General features: G+C 42.7%; 1 protein-coding gene across 16 annotated transcripts in view; it reads left to right on the top strand.

Moving 5' to 3' along the window:
• Positions 1 to 21,299, top strand: part of SLC8A1 (solute carrier family 8 member A1) — a 380,628-nt gene that overhangs the window by 303,500 nt on the left and 55,829 nt on the right. For 15 of the 16 annotated variants that reach the window (XR_013441666.1, XM_078056234.1, XM_078056227.1 and 12 more), the window contains 2 exons: positions 6,371 to 6,501; positions 10,410 to 10,509. Coding sequence is in view for 15 of the 16 variants with exons in the window: in XM_078056234.1 (XP_077912360.1) it covers positions 6,371 to 6,501; positions 10,410 to 10,509 (231 nt within the window). In the remaining variant the exon portion in view is untranslated. Of the gene's footprint in view, positions 1 to 2,023; positions 2,093 to 6,370; positions 6,502 to 10,409; positions 10,510 to 21,299 lie in introns of all 16 variants that reach the window. The other variant, XM_078056237.1, reaches the window with a different exon arrangement.

Raw genomic sequence — 21,299 nt, 5'->3', positions numbered from 1 at the left:
TCATGTACTTACTTCATTAAGTTCTTTCTTACGGCTTCAATTTGAAATAATAGTTTGTCTATTGTTACCACCTTTTCCCAACACTTGAAATTGATACAGTTAGAACAAGTCAATGTTCCAAAAACTCTCTGGGAATCTCTACATTGGCCTGTTCTTCTCACAGTATATGACCCTTCTTCTCCCAATCCAGGTCAGAATGCCTGGGATCCACTCTCTATAGATGCCCTGGGGAAGGTTCTAAAACTTAGGTCTACACAGTGAAAAGCAGCTTTAAGTCTAAAGAACTTTTCTTTGAAGTCAATTTGAGGCTTTGAGATGCAGGGGCAATAGAGAAGAATTAATCTAGCCCTTGGACTCTGCCTGCAGCTTTTATATGGTTTTGTGCAGCTGAGTGTGAAAATCTAAATTTGAAACAGGATATATGGAAATTGAAAAAGTCATTTGGTCCACAGCCCAATATATTTCAGAGATTTCATTAGTGGTGGACATTAAGTGCTGGAGGTGATTTTGGAATTTACAAATCTTTACGTGTTGCTCCTAGACCTTGCCTCTTTGAAAGGCCCTTGTTGGAACCTGTGATCTCATTGTCCCTTGATCTTTTCGGCATATAACATGATAACCCCCTATACATTATAGCTCATTAGAGTTTGTAAAGCATTTCGTATCCATTATGTCATTTAATCTTCAGCCTTATGGAGTACGATTTTATTTTTCTCACTTATAGGGAGGAGATGAAGGTTGAAAGCGATTAATTAATCTACCCCAAATCACCCATCCAGGATTCAGAGCCTGGCCCTCTGACTTTAAGTCCACAGCCATTTGATGAGTGTTCTAACCCCAGCACTTTCATCTCCTCCCTTTCAGTCTCTTTATTCCTACCTTCATCTTAACCCCTTGGCAATCCAAAGCCCAGCTATGCCACATAAATGCCATCAGTGTGAATGCCAGTCAAATGAGAAATGAGGGGGACCCTGGAAGGGGGAAACTAGAGCACCTTAATTTGTATTGTTTAAAAAAATTAAGTGTTCTGGTTCAATTTGGAGAGGAGAAAGGCATGTCTGATTCCCCAAACAGGCAGCCATAGAGTTATATATTAAAAGTCAATATACTTCTTTAAAAGTTGCTTTCCCAATTATATTATGCTCATCATATAATAGACTTTAACAAGGTACATGGCTTTTTTAAAACATTTCAATCACTCCAGTATCCAGGGTAGAGGAACAAATCCCCTTCAACTTTAGCTTCATTTACAATTGAGGAAACTGAGTCTCAGAGAAGAGAAATGCTCTACCCAAATTTCGATGGCAAACATATGGCAGAGTTGGCACCAAGTCCCAATCTCACGATTCTCAGATCAGTTCAAGGTAGCTCTTGGTAGAAGCCAACAGCAGGTAGATTTGGCAGTCAACTGAGCCAGAAGTTTAATGAAAACCCAACAGTTACTGTGATGATGGCATACCCTTGCAAAGCCTACCAGTGTATGAAACCTTCTCCCAGTCGGACTGCTCAGGAAATAGATAAGTATGTTCCAAGATGCTAAGTTACTCAGCCCTCAAACAAACCTGTAATATGGATGGAGCAGGTGCTAATATCCCCATTTACCTGTGGGGAAACTGGGGAAATGGCCTGCTCAAGGTTATGTCATTGGCACCAGTAGGCTTCAAAACCAAGTTACCTGTCATCACACTAAGTGCTTTCCATTGTTTCACGAGGCCTCTGGAAGCAGTAACTTGAAGGACAAGGACACTCCACTTCAGAGGCCTGCAGGAACCTAGCTGCACCCCCTCTTGAGGAGTGTGTGGTTCATTCACATAATCTGGTTTGGCTCATAGCACACTTGACCCATTTATTTGCTCACTTCTGTGGCCTCCATAGGGGTGGCCTCTAACCACTCAACCCCCAAACTAACACTGCTTGTGATGTGTGCATCTGGGTGCGATGTTTAGCTGACTAATTCCACAGAGCTCTGGTAGCAAACCAACGCAGTCCATTCTAACGATTTTCTGCCTGTCCTTTTCGCTAGGCCAACCTGTCTTCCGGAAAGTTCATGCTAGAGAACATCCTATTCCCTCTACTGTAATCACCATTGCAGGTACTCAGTGCATCATGGTCTTTGAAAACCACAGTTTAATTTGCTTGAAGTTAACTGCCTTCAAGTGTTCTTTAAGTCTTTAGACATTAAAGTGGCACAGTTTGGCCCGTGTCCCCACTAGAACATTGCTAAATGGTGCAGTGGTTTCTCTGAAGCTCTGAGCATGGTGGGTCCGTAACAAAACACATGCGTATCCACGCAGGACAGGAGGCCTGGTGGAGGGAGCAGCACGGGCCTGCAGAGAAGGTTGACCACCATGACGTCTCGCTCTCAAGTTTCAATAGATTCCAGATTTCTTGCAAATCTCCCTCCTCAAACACAGGTCTTTCATTCCAAGTATAATGGCGTTTCTTTAAAAGCAAGCTGTCCTTCTTTCTAGAACCTGCCCTTCTTGCCTCCAGGCAGTGTTATCCACATATGCATGGGTGATAGTACATCTGTGGGGGTTCTTCAGAGGGAACATCGCCAGGGCGACGAGAGGATCACACAACCATCCCGGGTCTACTGTAAGCTTAGAGCCCAGGCAGCATCTCCAAGTCTGCGTGAGGACAGGGATGGTCATTCCTCAGTCATCCCCATCGCCATCACTGGCCATGGTGGGAGAAACATTTCCTCCTTTCCTCATCCTCACGTGCCACTTCCCTACTCGATAATCATGATACCAAGACCTGACTGCAGACTTGTTCCAGAATATTCCTAGTGGAAATAAATAGACCAGTCTCCTTTTACCAGCAAGGCCAGTCAGGTGCTGAAAACTGTCAAGAGGTCTCTACTCTCAGACTTGTCACAGCACAGATCTGAGTGAAGGATTAAAATAACCTTGAGCAAAGTGTCCCTCCACTGGCCTTGTACCCCTTTCCGAATTTGACATTGTTGGTTAAGATTAAAGATTGCCACGACGTGAAAGAATAGCAACAGTAGCTCCTCAGGTGCAGATCTGCATGTGGTTGTTCTGTTTTCTAATAGGGATTCTCCCTCTGAGCCCTTCACCTCTCATGGCCCTGCTGCTTCAAAAAGCAGCCGAGCCAGAAAGCATGAGCAGCAGCCTTTTCAGACATCCCAGGTACCTATTAGCTTCTGTAATTTGTCATTTGCAAAATCAATTACTCAAAAGAAGGGAGGTCCTCTACTGGTGGTTTTATCACAGGCTGGTTTTATGTCCTGTCAGTACAGATTTTAACAGGGGGTATGAATTATCCATTTGATCTTTAGGTTGTGTTAGTTAGTTAAGACCGTGATGTTATGTGATTGATTATCAACTTCTCAGTAAAATATGGTGAATTTAAAAAGCATACATGTATCTGTATGGAGAGACAGAAACAGAGAATGACTTTTCTGTCTGAGAAGCAAAACTAAAACGGCAGCATGTTGTCACTGGGGCATAAATAAGGAGGTGAAACTGACTTGGCCAGAGTGAAATGGACTGCATTTGATCCAGCATTCAAAGTGAAAAGGAAACAAAACAAAACAAACAAAAATAAAGTGAAAAGGAAACAAACATAATAGACGATCCCAAAAAATGGTGTTCAACTATTTCCCCAATCAATAAAAGATACTAAAGAGAGGACACTTTTTAAAACATAGTCCCAGCTCTCTTCTTTGCCAGTACCAAAAATCTGCACCATAGATACTAATTTATCAGGATCGTTGTAGAGCAACGATCCAGTTGTCTCCTCTCCATTACATAGAATTCTCCCTTAAATGTTCGTGACATTTACTAAGTGAAAATAGCCCTGACTCCTCCATGACATTATGCCTTTGTGCTTTGACTTCTGTCTGTGGAATGCCCCTTCTTACTCTACCACCTCCTACCCCAACCTTAGCACCACCTTCCCCTGGCAAGCTTCTCTGCAGGTTTCAACGCCAATTTTAAATATGTCCTCTTTCCTGAAGCCTTCCCTGACTCCCTTAGGCAGAGCAAGCTGCTTCCCCACCCTGACCCCTCAGCCCTTACCTTGCTGCACTAGAAGTTGTCCCATCTCTTTGCCTCACCTCCCATGTGAACAATGAACAAAGGATCTTTATATGCATAGAACAAATGTCAGGAACTAGTTACAGGCATAATGGTACCAAACGAAGCATTTCTTCCTGATCCAAAGGACTGAAAGATGATTAAAAAGGGAATAACCTTTTTAATCACTGTGATTTGATTTCATTTACTACCATGTCCATTTATCTAATACCATGTTCCAAATAATTTCATTTTGTGAAATATGGTATTAAACACTGCTACCACGTCACCTTTCTTTTGTAATTTCCCCAGTTTTCTACCTAAATTGCCTTGAACCCCATTTAAAGCAACTTACCATTTATCAGTAAATTACAGAAAAGGAAGCCATGATAAATATTCTCTCCCAATGGCTTTGCAAATCAAAAATAAACCCAGTTGTTCTTCTGGAAAAATAATTTTCATTTGATGTACGTCTCTAAGACATCCATGTTCAGCCAAGGTTTTGACCAAAGACACTAATGTGACCTGCTGCTAAGAAACTACCAATAACCTTATCCTGGGTTCAAGGATCAGAAAGCAGTGGGAATCACAATATGATTGATTTGAGCACTGGGTAGATTGGACATCACATATCCCAGCCTCCCACTTCCTTGACTACACATAATTTCAAGGACAAATCCTACGCACACCAGTTGTAACCCTTTGCCCTCTCTTGGGTCATAACTTCCCGAGCCTACTATAAAACACATTACTACTTTTACAGTTAAAAGTAATCTCCTCTCCTTTGCATATACTAACTTTCAGCAGTTTCTGGCCAGTTCAAAATCATGTATTTTTTAGTCTTTATCTAATTTCCTTGGGGCCCCGTAAAAACTGGGAATAGAAAAGCAGATTCTAAAATATTCCTTTAGGAAGACACTATTGAGTACATACTAAAGAATTAATTAATATGCTCCATTCTGCTTCTGCCTTGGGTAGGTTTTAACACTTGGTATATAAAATGCTAGCAGTATCCCTAGCCCCTCTGCTCCGTGCCCTAGCAGTGAACCACCTGCCTAGGAACCAGTTCTCTACAAAATTTGCTAGAGCATCAAATGGAACCACCACAGCAAGGTCCTCAGCAGAGGGAAACCATGTCTTTGGAGGGAATGAGAGGTGTGGACTCCTACAGAGCTGATGCCTAAAGGCAAAAGGCAAGAAGAGTGGGCTAGAAGTCCCTCCCTTTCTCATGTTTTCCTCAGTCAATAGATTCCTACTGCAGGCAGTTTGCCTGGAAAGTTCTAGAAGCAAAAGCATCAGGTCTGAGGTCTTTCCATACCACCATACTACTTCCTTGGAGATGAAGTACATTTGACTTGACTCTGAGGGAAGTAGCCTGTCTTGTTCCAGCATCCTGGGCCTGAAAGATAAGGAGGTAGTGTGATTATAGGAACATTGTTTGCCCTTCACATGTGCATGGCCTTTTCAGTCTGGGATTTATCCTAATGATCTTCACACAGAGAGGAGCCAACTGTGAGCTTCCTCTCATTAATGGACTCTCAAGTCCATTAACATTTTCTTAACACCCACTAGCCTCTCCTGGAGTGTCAGCTACATGGTGGTTCTGGAAATAATCACGCTTACATGGTGAGTAGTATTAACTCCCAAAGGCCTCACCTTTGCCCTCCCTGTTTACTTTAAGATGAACCGTGGTCAAGGTCTTCCTAACAAATGCAAACTTTCCACCAGAGAGAGGAAGCACTAGAGCACAGGCATCTTGGTGAAATGGAATGGATGTTTTGCTTCTTAACTTGCAACAGGGGCTCTGGCTAAGATCAGAATTTCCCTTCCGCCAACTCGTGGGCCCTGGGGCATTTTCTGTTGCCTCTAGAAAGTGGAGAGGAGGAAGCCAGATTCCTCCATCCCTTGTGTGACTCTAGCATTTTTCATTGTGGTTCCTTTGGTCACCTGCTAAGGGAATGTGTGCAAACAGCCAGATGACCCAGCATCACAGGGGACAATTAGGTTATTCCCTCAACAGGGACAATGTGCAGGCAGAGACTTTCTCGGTGACATGCGTCTATATGTTGCTTTCCTGATCTGCACATTGGCTTATGCTCAGGTTGTGGGTCATCATATCCACTTGCTGTCAACAAGCACAACAGTGATGTGCTGCCTGCCCTGCCCAGAGCCTCTGTCCAATTCTCCCCTCGACTGATGATCTCGCCCGAGGGACTTTTAGTGGGTCATCAGGGCTTCCTTCCTTCTTGGTTTTCTTGTAGCAGAAAACAGGGATTTCCAAAGAGGATTGAGCACACTGCTAACTTTCTTGCCCTCCCCTTTCACAGAGGAATGTGATGACAGGCAACCACTGACCAGCAAAGAGGAAGAGGAGAGGCGCATTGCAGAAATGGGGCGCCCCATTCTGGGAGAACACACCAAGCTGGAAGTGATCATTGAAGAATCCTATGAATTCAAGGTATGCTTACCAACACTGCCCACAGGGGAGGCCAGGCCTAGCTTGGAACCAAGACTATTCATAGTGTTAGCAATTTCGGGAACCGGCTCATTAACCGAGAAGCTTTTCAGAGCAGAACTAGAATTAGAAAGTTGGTAGGGAACCAAGAGGTCCTGCAAACCAAACAGTATCAGAACCAGGGTCCAGAGGGTGGCATCTGTCCCTGCATAGGGTCAGGGGTGCCCCAAAGGGAGGACGTTGTCCGAGGGGATAGCAAGGAAGAAGCAAAGGTAGATTCCAAGAGATTGTTCTGTGTGGAAGGGACCAGGCTGTATTTGAAGAAGGGAATAAATCTATCAGAAGCAAAGCATTCACACTGCTGACAATTAGGAGGCTTTTGTTGTGGAGGGGAGATGGTAAGCTCTCCCTATAGCACATCCATCCCATTGACAAGTTCTCATTTATATTTAGGCCTCTTCAGATCCTAGGACCTATTAGCACAGTCAACATACCGAAGGTATATAGTGCCTATAACCAGAGAGTTTACAATTGAGCTGATAAAATTGGATTCCTGGTTCTCTGGGTGATGAAAGTAATTTTTCAGAAGTTAATCAGATGGACCTTAGGGTAAGCTTAGCATTTTGAGGTGAAACTTCCTGTCCATCTTAGGTGCTCCCTCTGCCCCCATCCCACCTTCCATCCCACTGCGTGCACACAGCCCTAATGTCTGAGAAGACCCTTCAGGAGAGCCACACTTGACTTCTGCAGTGGGACATGAAAAGGAACGTTGTTCTCTGGTTTTCCAGAACCACAAACCCAGATGGCAGATGTATTTTCCCCACTTATTTTTCAAAAGCAGACTCTGCTCCTCTTTGCAAAACCAGAATGAGGATCTCAAAAGAGAGAAGCAGGCCAGAAACTTGAAAGCCTCAGTATTTTATCTTAGATATTTCATATCAGTGGTCTTTTCCTTTAGCTGGATCCATTAATTATTTTTTAAAATTGGTCCACAAAGTGAGGTGCCTGATAGGAGACAGGTAGAAAGAAAAAATGTCTTTTGCAATCAAAGTGGAATTTTTAAGATAAAAATGCAATTAAACTTCCCCCTTCAGGCTGCTACAAATCACTGTTTCTTTCACTCATTCCCACGGAAAGAAGGAGCAGGGGTAAAGACCAGGACCAGTGCTTTCTAGGCAGACCCCAACTATCAGAGCTCAGCTGTTGTTCGATCTAGAACCTGCCTCACTCCACACGTAAGACTGGCACACATACACACACAGGTTCCCTGTGATCGCGGGGTACAGGTGACTCAGACTGTCCATTTCTATGGACCAGTCTGTCCAGATGTATTCAACCTCCCTCTTCCTCATTCACCCTCTTTTCATCTGGAATCAGAGGGCCTGGTGCAAGCTTGCCCCCACCCCAGGGCTCTCATGGGGAATAATTGTGTGTTCTCTCCCTTATGGGACAACCCTCAACCTTCCCCTTCCACGTACCCATGACTAAAAGGAGCAATCACAGAAATTTCTGGAGGAAGCATTGGGTTGGGCATGGCAGGGCACAGTCTCCTAGGCAGCAAAGCTTTCTTGGGTCCAGAGTTCTCTCTGGTAACCACTCCAATGACCTGAACATTTCAAAGTCCCCCAGTCTCTTTACCTAAGTTCACTTGTTCAGGGTTCTTATCTTCCTAGAATAGCTCCCATAGACTATTTCCTCCCACCTCCTCGAAGTTCATCAGTAGTTACTGTTAACACAAAAGGGAAATTGGGAGCATGTCCCTCAAATATCAATTTTGATATTATGTCATTCTTTTAAGAAATTTCTTTTTCTAGACCATAGCTATTTTAAAGACCTTTTTCAAAGCTCTCAGAACTGCTTGAAGACCCAAATCTGGGTGATACCTCACAATGTCCCACTCTGTCTTTGCCCACTGGGTTCTTTACTATGTTGTGACTAAGGGCTTGACTTTCCTAATACCCACTGTTGAGGGTGAGGTTACAACAATCGCTTCCAGGTCTAGGGCAGTGAGAGTTGATCATTGGCATATAGGAAACCTCCAGGAGAATATAGATGAACAGGTCCAAGTTCAAATTCATCTTAGTCAGTCCCCCTCCTCCCATAGGTCAAGGGAGGACACATATGCAAATTAAGTCCCAGGTAGAACCCAGGCTATCCCATAGTCCCCCAGGGTCAACATGGACTAAAGTTTATAATCTACCCTGGGTTTTTCCTCCACATAAATTTTAACTTTCATTTATTTTAAAACTTTGTTCTTTAGAGAGATTTCTTGAGGCAAGTCTGTGTGTTGAGCTCTTACAGCAGTTTCTCTCTTCATTGTTTATCTGCCAGGTGATGGGATTCTCTGCCTTGGCATCAGAACAGAGGGCTCCCTTGGGGAGGCCTGTTCCACGTTTTCAAGACATTTAGGAAAGATCAAGGTCATTTCTTGTTACATTCTCCACAGAACTTTGAACTGGCATCAGCCAAGATAACTCAGAGTGCTTGATGAAATGGGGCTGAGGCCAGAGAGAAAAGACATGCTTGTCATGTGCTTCAAGTTATCGTGGCCAAGAGCAGTGACAGAGCTGGTATCAGGGGCACTGGCATTTCGAGACACAGGCTCAGAGTGGAGAGGTCACCATCCTGAGGAAACAACCAAGCAAAGAATGTTGAAAATACAGAGTGGGCCAGTGGGAGATGGGCCTTTTGGTGCTTATCATCTCTATGTTCACACGACCCTTGTTGAACGAACCCACTTAACATTCTGATTGAGCTTTGGCCTTCCATACAGACTGCTCAGATCCCATTTTCCTTGCTCCCAGTTTGCTGATAACTTGCTCTGTTCCCAAACTGTAGTCAATTCACGTACATTGCATTAAACATGTACAGAGTTTGACCTCAGACAAATAATATGTGTTTTCTGCCTCTTTGCAATTAGTGGGAATTCGAGGATGCTCTGACAGTAAGTGTAGATGTGTGGTAGACTAGTCCGTGTGGTAGTTTCTCTGGGAAGAGCGGCCTCATGTCCTGGAAGTGACCCTTCTCCCTCTAGTCACTATGATTTGTGGTAGCGCTTTGGGTGCATCTGCTTCCTTAGTTTTCCTGTGAACGTTTGGCTATTCCTGTTGTTCCCTTAACTGACATTTAGAAAGCTAGAGAGTGCTAATTGTCTAAAACCAAGTGCTTAAAAAAAAGTCTAAGAAAAAAAAAGTCTAAAGAGAAAATAAAGTCTAAAGAGAAGAGTAAAGCATGGGGAAATTCAGAGCTATGCCAATTGCCACGGGCCCTAAGCCCTATGAATTCACCTGTTCTCGTCTCATCTTTTCTTGCTTGCAACAGAAGTAGAGTTAGAGTGAATTCTCTAACAGCTGCCTGGCTGACAAAATCAGTAGCCAAAGAAAAATCTATTTATTGATGAGCATGCAGGAGCAACCTTAGGGCTCTGCTGTCTGGCTGCATTTCATTGACAAACAAAAGTACAATAATAATGGTTTTTAGTTTCATAATCTATCTACCAACTGTGGCTATTCAGAGATATGTAATGCTGAGCAGGTCATATCTTAATTCAGTTGTAGGCAGCATCTTACAGATGAAGCCAGGAGAGAAGCCAATCCATAAAGCATTCAAGGGGAAGGGGTGGGCTTTTGCAACATCTGCTGTTCTTAAACACTGAGGCTGTTCTTCCTTGGCCATTAGACAGTGAAGGAAGCTCATATCTGCTATGAAGAAATTTCTATTTCAGAAGGGTTCCAAGCAAGGACTATGCTTGTTTGCATAATCGTGACAGTGTTTGATGTCAACACTTGTTCCGAGCTTAACATCCGCCATCCCTTGTAGAACTCTGGGGTTTCAGAATTAACAAGGCCTTAGATTTCCCGAGGCCTTAACCAACCCAGCAGTTATTATCTTATTCTTTCCAACCTTTCTAGAGTACCGTGGACAAACTTATTAAGAAGACAAACTTAGCCCTTGTGGTTGGGACAAACAGCTGGAGGGAGCAGTTTATTGAAGCAATCACTGTCAGTGCTGGTGAGTGCCTTTCTCTGCATGCTATAAATTACCACCGCCCAAACTGCACTTGCTTTTCCCACTGTGACCACTTGGTCTGTGTCAAAGCACCGGAGAACTTCCAGGGTAAAATGAAAAGGGAAATAAGTGTATTTGTAGCATACCTGCACATTTCGGAGACTGATTTAGACTTTCTAGATGAAGCAAATGTCTTCAAACGTGGCACTCTTCTCCATCTACACTGTGTCTTTCTCTCTGGAAATAGACGAGATAAATTTAAAAGCTTTTGTTGTCTCTACCTCACAGATAGCCAATCACGAGGCTTTGTCTGGAAAATTCCCTGAAGGCAGGAGAAGTGGCCAAGTGAAGGTCACAAAGGAGGCAGCAAACTCCCAGGTGGGATGAGGGGACTTTAAGACCCTTCACCACTCCCATCTGTGCCATTTTACACTCTTCAACAACGTCTAACAAATAAGCCTCTGCACTGGCTCTAGAAGTGGAAATAGAATCACATTCTGTTTCTTCCTCTACAAGCAGAGTCTTATTTAGGAAAATCCTACAAAAATGAAGTTGTTTTCAAGCTCAAGGAGTCAGAGACCTGAGGGAATTAAAAACAGAAAGAAGTGTCTTTTTCCTGGATTGTCAAACCTTGTCCCTTGTCTGTGTGATTTTATAAAGACAGAGGAAAGTCTCTCTCTAAGATACATGAAAGCAACACCGTTATGGGCTCCACTACCCCCCAGTTCTTCTGCTCTATCTCTACTTGTTCTTTCTCTTTAACATTCCCCACAGGTTCATCTTCTGTTGCAACTAATGAACAAAACTAGAATTTTTAAAATAGTGATTCCCACCGTAAAGTACGGAGCCAGCATCACTGGTGGTTGGGCCATGACTCCTAACCCAACCCCCTCTTTCCAATCTGCCACAGAACCATTTGACAGATCTCTGAAGCACTGTGGGAACAGAGGGTGGTAAAACTTTCATGCCTCTTTATTATTAGTGCTGTTTATAATCACACTTTGGTTTCTTGAGATTGAGTATACAAAGGAAATTTATGAACATTAAATGGTGGCAAACTGCTTGGAGAATAGATTTGGAGTTTACCCACAAATTCTACTTAGGGGAGGGGAAAACTCCCTGTCTTAGTCCCTCTGGGCTGCCATTACCAAATACCAGAGAATGGGTGGTGTATAAACAAGCTCACAGCTCAAGAGGCTGGAAAATCCAAGATCAAGACACTGACAAATTTGGTGTCTGGTGAGAAGCCACTTCCTGGTTCATAGACAGCTGTCTTCTTACTGTGTCCTCACATGGAAGAGTGAGCAAGAGAGATCTCTGAGGTCTTTTTTATAAAGATACCAATCTCATCCGTAGGGCTTTGTCCTCATGGCCTAATCACCTCTCAAAGGCCCCACCTCCTAATACCATCATATTGGAGACTAGGTTTCAACATATGAATTTGGGGGTGGGGAGCCACAGTCAGTCTACAGCACTCCCTCACTATGGCTTATGTTTTTCTAGAAATCTAACATTAGTATCTGAGATACGAGCTATACTCCGTCTTCACAGAGACAAAAACTAAAAGGACAAAACTGGCTCAAATAAGAAAGTGCTGATGAGGCCAGCTGAAAACATTAAAAATAATAAAATTGTTTTATGAGCTTTGATATACCAGAATCAGCACATTAAAAACATTAAAAGCAACACAAACTTTAATGAACCATTCCCAATGGTTCCCAGGTTTCCTTGGGCTGAAGATATATGAGCATTTATATAATGGTCACAAGCTGGAGATCATTAATTCATGTTTCTATATGTCAATCGTTGTTCTTGGTGGAAGAGATACGACAGCACGTGAAACAGAAAGACAGCCCTACCCAAGTGGAGCTTACATCCTGCTGAAGGAGATAGCGAATAAGGCAAATAAGGAAATAAAGTGTATGTATGATGGTGAGCTTGTCGTGGAGAACAACAAAGCTGTGGAGAGAGACAAGAAGTATGTGTAGGGGCCGCGCTGGGCTGTGGCCAAGAAGACACCATCGACAGACCCATTAATGATGCAGTTTGTTTTCTAGCAGTGGAGTGGGTTTGTGTTGCTTTATTTACACATTCTAGTAACTCCCAGAGACCAGAGGAGACATTTTATGGTGGCAAAGGGCAGCTTTAAACAGTGAGAGAGATTATGCCAGGCACAAGACCAAAGTTGTGATCCTGGTCAAAATAGGTATAGAGTGAAACAATGCTAAAGATGTTAATACTCCCTTACTTTAAAGGGGCGGATTTGGGTTTGCAAACACTTCCATATATAATGTTGAATTAAATCCTCTCCACATCGTGGGTCATAGGTGTTATGATTATCCTTATCTTCTAGAACCTGAGCATTGGTGAGGCTGTATTGGCTTTGGAAGAGCGCTCAGTCCTAATCTACCAAGTACCAGTCCAATGGGCTAACTACCTCCCTTAAGAGAGAGAGGTTTCAAAATGAGGAAAATTGCTCCCCACCTCTGCCACGTGTGTCTCCTTGAGGGACGCTGGTCTTGTCACCTCTCTGGTACCACAGTTTCAGCACTCTCTCTATGGGACAAGTTCTTGCCCAAATCCTTTGAAGAACTGTTGTTAATGAATGAAATGTAAAACCTCTCAAGTGTTCTTATTTGTCATGCAGTATGTTGTGTTTCATGTTTCTAAATGACTGCTTGGGGATAATACAAAATTGCTCAGAAATTTGCAGGCTGCTGGGTAAATTGACCTTATTTACAATTTTGAGACAAAATATCAGAAAAGCAAACCCATATTTTATGGGCACTAAATCACATGAAGGGCAGTTAGAGAGCTTAATATTTGTCATTACGATTAAATTTAAGTGTCTAAAGAATGTTAATATTCTTTAGTTGTTAAATGGACAATGAAATTTGTAAAGCAGCATTTATTGAAAACAGACTTTCATTAGATTTTAAGATTTCATGGCTAAAGAGTTGAGAATCAGAACCGTTTGCCTTATTAAAAATATTAAATTGCTTTTAAACAGCTCTACTGAGAGGCTTTTCCCTACACAATTTTCTGTGCGAAACTGAGTCTATGTATCTTGCTAAACAAAAATAATAATTTTGGAACTAGGATTTTGCTTCTGTTTCTCACTGATTATATTTAAATTAGTTTCGAGGTAACCCCCCCGCCCCGGCAGTCTTTTTGTTCCCCTGCTTTTCCTAAACTTCATAGCTCAGTATCTGGGCCTCCAATGACCGTACTGTTTCTGGGAACCCAAATGGTAGAGTCTAATGTTTGAAGAGTTCAAGGATTCATGAGACTCTGGAGATTCGGTAGGGATCCAACAGTCCTGTCCCGGCGGTTCTCCTTCGGTGGCCTCCTGGGTAGAACACCAGGAGCAGTAGCCCACAGCCAGGTAGGCAGCTGTCAGATGCTTGCGATGCGAGTCCAGTACCATCAGGTGCTTCTAAGATGTGTCAGCAGCTGCACTGACAAGTGAGGCTAGCATTCACTGTACGTCCAGTTTGAATTGTCCCCAAGTCCTCCTTTAAAAAAAAATAAATAAATTATTTATTTTAGAAGAGAGAGAGCAGCACGCGCACGCGCACATGCAGGAGCAGGGTGAGGGGCGGAGGGAGAGGGAATCTCAAGCAGACTCTGCGCTGAGTGCCAAACCCAATGCAGGGCTCGATCTCATGACGCTGAGATCATGACCTGAGCCAAAACCAAGAGTCAGACGCTCAACCGACTGAGCCACCCAGGCAGAATGGAGGGATGACCTTAAGAAATTGTGGATGAGCCGGGATATAGAGGAGAAACGGATGTGTCAAGGAAGAGGGCAAACATTAGCTGGGTAAAGAGAACCAGATACCAATGCTGCCGACTGCACAACCACCAACAGTCTTGGGCCGTGGTGAGGTAGGTGAAGGAGAACGGTTGCAAGCTTGGCTTTGGAGTCAGGTGTGTGTTTGTGTCCCAGATCTCCAGAAATTCTCTGGGTGACTCAGGACAGATTACCTCCCCTCTCAATCTCCGTTCCCTAAGATGTAAAGCGGAGATAACTGCTCCTCACTCATGGAGTTGCTGTAAGGATTAATCAAGGCAATTCATATTTTCATGAGGGCTGTCGATAAGTTTAGATATCACAATTGGCTCTTTGGGAGGCCAATCTTGTTGAAGAATCTACAATAAAAGATAACCAAATCTTGTGTGAATAGAGTCAATTCAGTTTAATTACTAAAATGACTAAGTGACTAAACACACTGCTTTTCCCTTTTATAGTGAGAGTCACACACACACACACACACCATTTTAATAGGTAAAAAACTGAGGTTCAGAAAAACAACGAAAAAAAAAAAAACAACGTAACTTGCTCAAGAAGCAAAGCTGGTAAATGACAATACAAATCAGCCCAGAATTCTCTCCAGTGTCAAGAGTGCACTCACCTGCAGTAGCTGGGGGCTGAGCATGTGCCCGTGCATACACACAGGGACACACATGTAGAACACACAAATGCACACATATGCAGACATGCATGTGTGCACGCAAACACACATGAACACACAGAGACACACATGCCCAGACATGCATGTGCACACACAGACACACACAACACACGCACAGGGACATGCACATTATCTTACATAGCATGTATCTTTATTCATTTGGACAATTGAGCCACAGCTTAAAATATGAAGGGCTATTTTCCTTTAATATTCATTCAGTCTCCTTAAGCCTCATTCAGAGGCCCCCATGGAGAATACCAGCCAGTTCCCTAAAGTACCAAGGGAAGCCTTTGCCTAATGCATCCATAGTCTTCTCCTGCCCAGTAATTAGTGACATTCTTTAAAGAAAGTCAGCACACTGCCCTCCCTTTTCCCTGATAATTTTAGGTATCCAGCACCAAAGTTTTTTCTGAAATTCTTTTACTACTTCTGATATAGAGTTTGCCTGACAGAGCATCTATTGGCGTTCTCATAATGAAGGAGCACCTCCAAGTGGCAAAAAAAAAAAAAAAAAAAAAAAGCCTTTTTGTGGTCTTGGTTCTGTCTCTGCCCAGCTGTAAAACTTTGACAGAGTATTTCACCTTTCTGAATTTTTGTTTCAGCAGCGGCAGAATGAGAGGGTTGGACTAGGTGAGTTCTAAGATCCCATCTAGTATTGAAATTTGGGAGTTCTGTCAGTGGCCGGTACCATTCTGTGATATCCCTGATGACTTTGTGCTTCGTGGCCCATCTGATTTTGGCATGGACACGTCTACTCTTCCCACCCACCCAGCTTTCTTACGTTAGGTATTTAGCACAATAGCAGCATCCGGTTCACATCTATCCTCCTAGAAGGAAAGGGATGGGAGGATAGTTTTCAAAGGTAGCCTCAAAAAAACAAAGTGAGATGATGCTTTGAAAATGCCTAATTTTCTTCCTGCTCCTTAACTGGAAATCAGAAAGCCCTGCGAAATCCTCTACAGTAGAAGGGCAGACATTCAACACGAGGCCAGGCTGGTAGATGCAGCTGGCCTGTCCACACTCACCCTGCTTCGGTAGATTATAGCCAGAGACCCGACTTCAGCCACATAATGAGGGCATGCTCTCCCAAGTCTACCAAATCAACTTGGAGGCTAGTTCGGTTTGGGGGATGTTTCTATCATCAGGTCATCATCCATGCATGCTATGTGGAGAAATAGGGCTATCAATTAAATTGAATTATTTAATAAGAGAAACTGCCAACTCGATGGTGCCCCAGAAAATAATTCACTAGAAAATACTGTCAACCTGAAGACTGACCCACTCCATGAGCCTAAATAATAAGTAATAAAAATGGTGCCTCAAATGATGTTCACGGGATTGCCATGCAACCGGGTCTAAGCAGGAATCTTTCTAGCATCTTTTCTGTTATTGAACATCATTACGGAGGAGACACTCTCGTTACTTAATGTGTTAACCCTGGGTCATCTGAAAATCCCATTTAAGCAGTTAGAGAAAATGCTGCTGGGTCAAGCTTGGCACAGCTTCAGCATAACTGAAAGACAAGGAAGGAAGGGAGGGAGGGAGGGAGGGAGGGAGGGAGGGAGGGAGGAAGGACGGAAGGAAGGAAGGAAGGGCAAGCAAAGTGGAGGGAGAAGGTGCTAGAGATTAGTAGGAGTTTTCATTTTGCCCTGTTTCTTATGTGACTATACAGATTCCTAATTATCCTTTATCTAAAAATCATAAGCTGACTTTTTCATTTCATGAACAAGGGTGTTATTTTCATGCTGGTTTTTCAGTAGGTACAACAGCCTTAAAGAAAGTCTATCAAAGACCTGTGTATGAAATTATGGCTCACGTTCTGCTTCAATAATGTTATCATTTGTTGACTGTCTTCTACATGGCCAATCCTCTATTTATATTATTTCTATCCCTCACAGCTATACCCTGAGGTAAGTTTTTTTTTTTTTTTTTTTTCCCTGAATTGGTAACTCTGAGGCCCAGGGTGCTTACATAAACATATTTAGTTAGGGTCACACAACTAGCATGTGGTCAGCTAGAATAGGAAGCCCCATTGTTGTCAGTCCAAAGCTCGTAAGCTTTTAGCGCAACCCTGGGTGTCCCTCCTACCATCTTAATTCAGGGCTTAAGTGGCCAGATTTCAAATGAGTTAATTCAGGAGAAAGAGACAACGTTGATGAGTCCTTCACTCTCAGTTACACATTGTGAAGTTAAGGGTTTGGAACTGAGTGTGAAAGCACTGGACAGAGGTGCTGAAGGACCAGAAAGAATACCAGTTGTGGAAAGTGGACAGGATCCGTCACTGCAAGGTTAATCCCATCATGAGGAAGCCAGAAGCACTTCTAGATTCTTTTTGTGATCTTGGAACTGTAGTTATATCTACTGCTAGAAATCACGTCAGGTCTTCAGAAATAAAAAGAATCAATGCCCATCCTTTTTTTTTTTTTTTCTTTTGTTCTTTTTGAGCTCCTGCTGTTTCCTGGTGGTATGATTAGTTATTCAGGTAGGTTTTTCATGCTCTGAATCACTAGCATGCTTGAACTAAGAGGAATAGCAATTATTTTAAACTCTAACAGGAGATGTGAACCTCACTGCTGTCATCCAACTTGGTTTTCGTTCCTTTTTCTAGTATACAGCTAAAATATTTATATTCATTGTGATAGAGAGTGCATGTAACATGGATGACAAATGTAAAAATTATATGTTGGAATCTTTGGCTTCTCTGGAGACTTGAGTTCAAGCGGTCAAAGACCCACCAACTAGTTGGATAGCTCTGGACAAGTCCTCTCACTTCCCATGTGAAATTGGGGGATTTGAGTAGGTGACCTCGATCTCTGGAACATGGAAATACTGAAGGGTCCTCTGAAGGACCCTTCATTTTCAGCAATAGATGTCAACTTGCTTTCCCTGGTCCTACTCCTTGAAATTTAGGGCTCTGACTTTAATCAAGTGGACTATCTGCCTTACAGTACCTGTTAGATAAATTGGGTAATTACGCCAACTCGGCTAAAGCTCATTTAAGACATCTAACACTTAAGACACACCATCGGGGGTCACATTAACTAACTTCAGTAGCTGCTCTTCCTTGCTTTGAAGTAGATATTAAGAAAGTAAAGCTGCTTTAACTTTTTACCAGAGCCCTTTTCAAAACGGACTTCACTGAATTATAATTTAGTTACAGTTTTAATTTTTATCTTTAAAATATAGTATTTGAAAAGTGTTATTTTATCTTTCCTTAGAGTTATAATAATTATTCATGATGTCACTCACTATAAAGAAAACATGATCAATTCCTACTTTAGTTTAAAGAAAAGAAGTGTTTCCAGCAAGTTAATTCTTACCACTTCTGCAGTTAGAAAATCATAAGTGTATAATTCAATATTTTTTTATTTGCTTTCACCATCAGAAAGCTTACTCAGTTTTGTTTTGTTTTTTTGCCCAACTGGTCAAAATTCACTCAGTTCAGATGTCTGAAAGCATCCTTTATCTCTGTTTTCTTCAGACATTTGTGTCCCATTTTATCTTAAAGTATGTTATGCTATATTGGTAGGTACAGATCTGTTCAAGTCCTCTAAGAAGTAGTAAGAATCTAAAATAAAGTCCTTTTTTGTTTTAAATAACAGCAAATCTAAAAAAAAGAAAAAAGAAAAAAAAGAAAAAATAACAGCAAATCTGTCCTGTTAGCCATTATTTCCCTAGCACTTAAGGCAGTATTCAGCAATGATAAGTTATTTGTGGGAAAAGAATGAATGAATTTATGTGTCAGTGTTTTTCAATCCACATGTAACTGGATTAAAAGCCTGTTTTCACTACATCATACAGCTATGTCTGATCTAGAAGAAAATCTGTATAAATACATGCTCTCACACAGACATATGCCATGTTTCAAAAAGTTCCAGACATATGTAATTCATGTATAATGAATACATATACACAGGACATGCAAATACTCAGATGCATGTATCTGTACACATAAAATACTATTTTTGTATGTGCAAATTGGATCTGCAAATCTGTATTTTACAGTGGCCTTGTCTATCAGTTTTCCTTAGTGAAATTTCTTAGTGAAAGCTTTACTTTCTTAATATCTACTTCAAAGCAAGGAAGAGCAGCTACTGAAGTTAGTTAATGTGACCCCCGATGGTGTGTCTTAAGTGTTAGATGTCTTAAATGAGCTTTAGCCGGGTTGGCGTAATTACCCAATTTATCTAACAGGTACTGTAAGGCAGATAGTCCACTTGATTAAAGTCAGAGCCCTAAATTTCAAGGAGTAGGACCAGGGAAAGCAAGTTGACATCTATTGCTGAAAACGAAGGGTCCTTCAGAGGACCCTTCAGTATTTCCATGTTCCAGAGATCGAGGTCACCTACTCAAATCCCCCAATTTCACATGGGAAGTGAGAGGACTTGTCCAGAGCTATCCAACTAGTTGGTGGGTCTTTGACCGCTTGAACTCAAGTCTCCAGAGAAGCCAAAGATTCAAAGGTGTTTAGCTGATAATCATGATGCTAACTGAGAAAGAGGAAAAGCAGAGCGCTTGAGGAAGAAAGGGTTATAGTAAGTTACAGAGAGAAAACTATTTGGGGCCATATTGGTAGGTAGGCAAGGCAACTCTAGAATATCCATCAACTTAAAAATGTCAGTGGTAGCAGGATAAAATGTTAAATCAGGTAGCTTCAACTCTGTTTCTGAAAGAGGCAGGCCAGCCACACAGGGGTGGGAGTCCAAGAGGGCAGGAGAAACTGGCAATTATCTTCTGGCCCTTGGATATGCTTTAGCTGATATTTCTGAAAAGAATATTGGCTTGTTGAGCTGTTTTTCTCTTAAATTGCTTATTACAAAATCTTGAGGGAAACACTGTGCTGAAGGGCTCCAGAATGATTCGCGCTCTTATTTGTAAGCCTGGAGTCTCTCCTCTGATGCAGCTTTTGTGTGGAGTGGCATCTGTGCCACTCTGCAAACAATGAGCCCTCACTGGATCCAGTAGCTCTTTTGTTGGCGTCGGCTGCTTCGCTGTGAATACAGTTTTAGTGGTTGCTTACAAATCAATGCTGGAGGCGTGGGGGGCTTTTCTTCCCCAGGCAAGGCCTTTGTACACTGTTTACAGTGGGGGAAACATTTCAGCATAATCCAAAGAGGTGGAAGGAGGAGAAAACACAGCCACCCCCCACCACATACACGCACCCCAAAGGCAGAGGGGAGCCTCCTCAAAGTGACTTGCAACATCAATTCTTGCTGTTCACAGTCTGCTCTCTTGATAAAGACCTTGTCATTCTGATTCCTGCAACCAGAAGCCACTTATCTGAACCAACAGGCTTTGACACCAATCCCTGACCCCCCACCCCATTCATCTCTCCTGCCTTGCGGTTGCCTGACCACGTCTGGCTGGGGGTCGTGTCTTATGCCCTGTTAGAGCATCTTAGACCGGAAGCCAGCGCAGAACAAAACAAGAGCTTACTGATCAGCTATTCCAACTTCCCCTTATTTTGATAAAGAAACTGAGACCAGAGAGGAAAAGTGTCTCATCCAAGGTCACACAGGACCTGTTTTAGAATCCTTGGTTCTTGCCAAACTTTACAGCATTGCTCTCATTTTTCTTTTCAAGTTGGCATTTGTAGAACCAGCACCTTAGCCCTTGGTCCATCCATGCCTGGCCCCTGATCTTCCCTAAGGACCTCTGAGCAAAGACCAAAACTTTCCTGAGCCAACTACTTAGCAGCACTGAATGAGTGAATGGTCTCACCCTTGGTGGACAGTTTCCTGATCACACAAGCCTCACGGCAACCCTGTGCATTAGGTATTCATGAACCCATTTATGAGATGGGGAAACAGAAACTGGAATTCAGACCCTGACCTACAGGTTCTGATTCCAAGCTCAATCCTCCTTCCATCTTGTCACACTTGTGCCTCCCAGAGTTTAATGCCTGTAAGCCATAGGCTTATTCTTATTCTTCACAATATGCTCTTGCCTCAGGGCCTTTGCACAAGCTGCCCCCGCCCCCCGCCCACCCCATCCCAAGGAAGGCTTTCCCTCTGTCTGGATGTTCTCACCATTAAGATCTCAGCTCACAAGTCACCTCTTCAGAGGAGTTTCCCAACCACCCACGCCCAAGTACGCCACTTGACTTCAGTCTTCAGAGCCCACGTCGGTATCTGAAATCATGTTTGTTCGTTTGTTTTACTTGATTGCTATCCATCTCTCCTGGATGGAATGGAAGTTCTATGGGGTATTTGTCTGCATTTCCAATGCCTGGAACTGTGCCTGACACATAAATTATTACTATTCACTGAAAAAAATGAACGGTACAGATAAAGTCACTCTTTCAACCACTCCATTCTC

This window comes from Halichoerus grypus, chromosome 10 (genome assembly GCF_964656455.1).
Source record: "Halichoerus grypus chromosome 10, mHalGry1.hap1.1, whole genome shotgun sequence".
NCBI lineage: Eukaryota > Metazoa > Chordata > Mammalia > Carnivora > Phocidae > Halichoerus > Halichoerus grypus.
The sequence above is the reverse complement of the archived record's forward strand: the minus strand, read 5'-3'. Positions and strand labels throughout refer to the sequence as shown.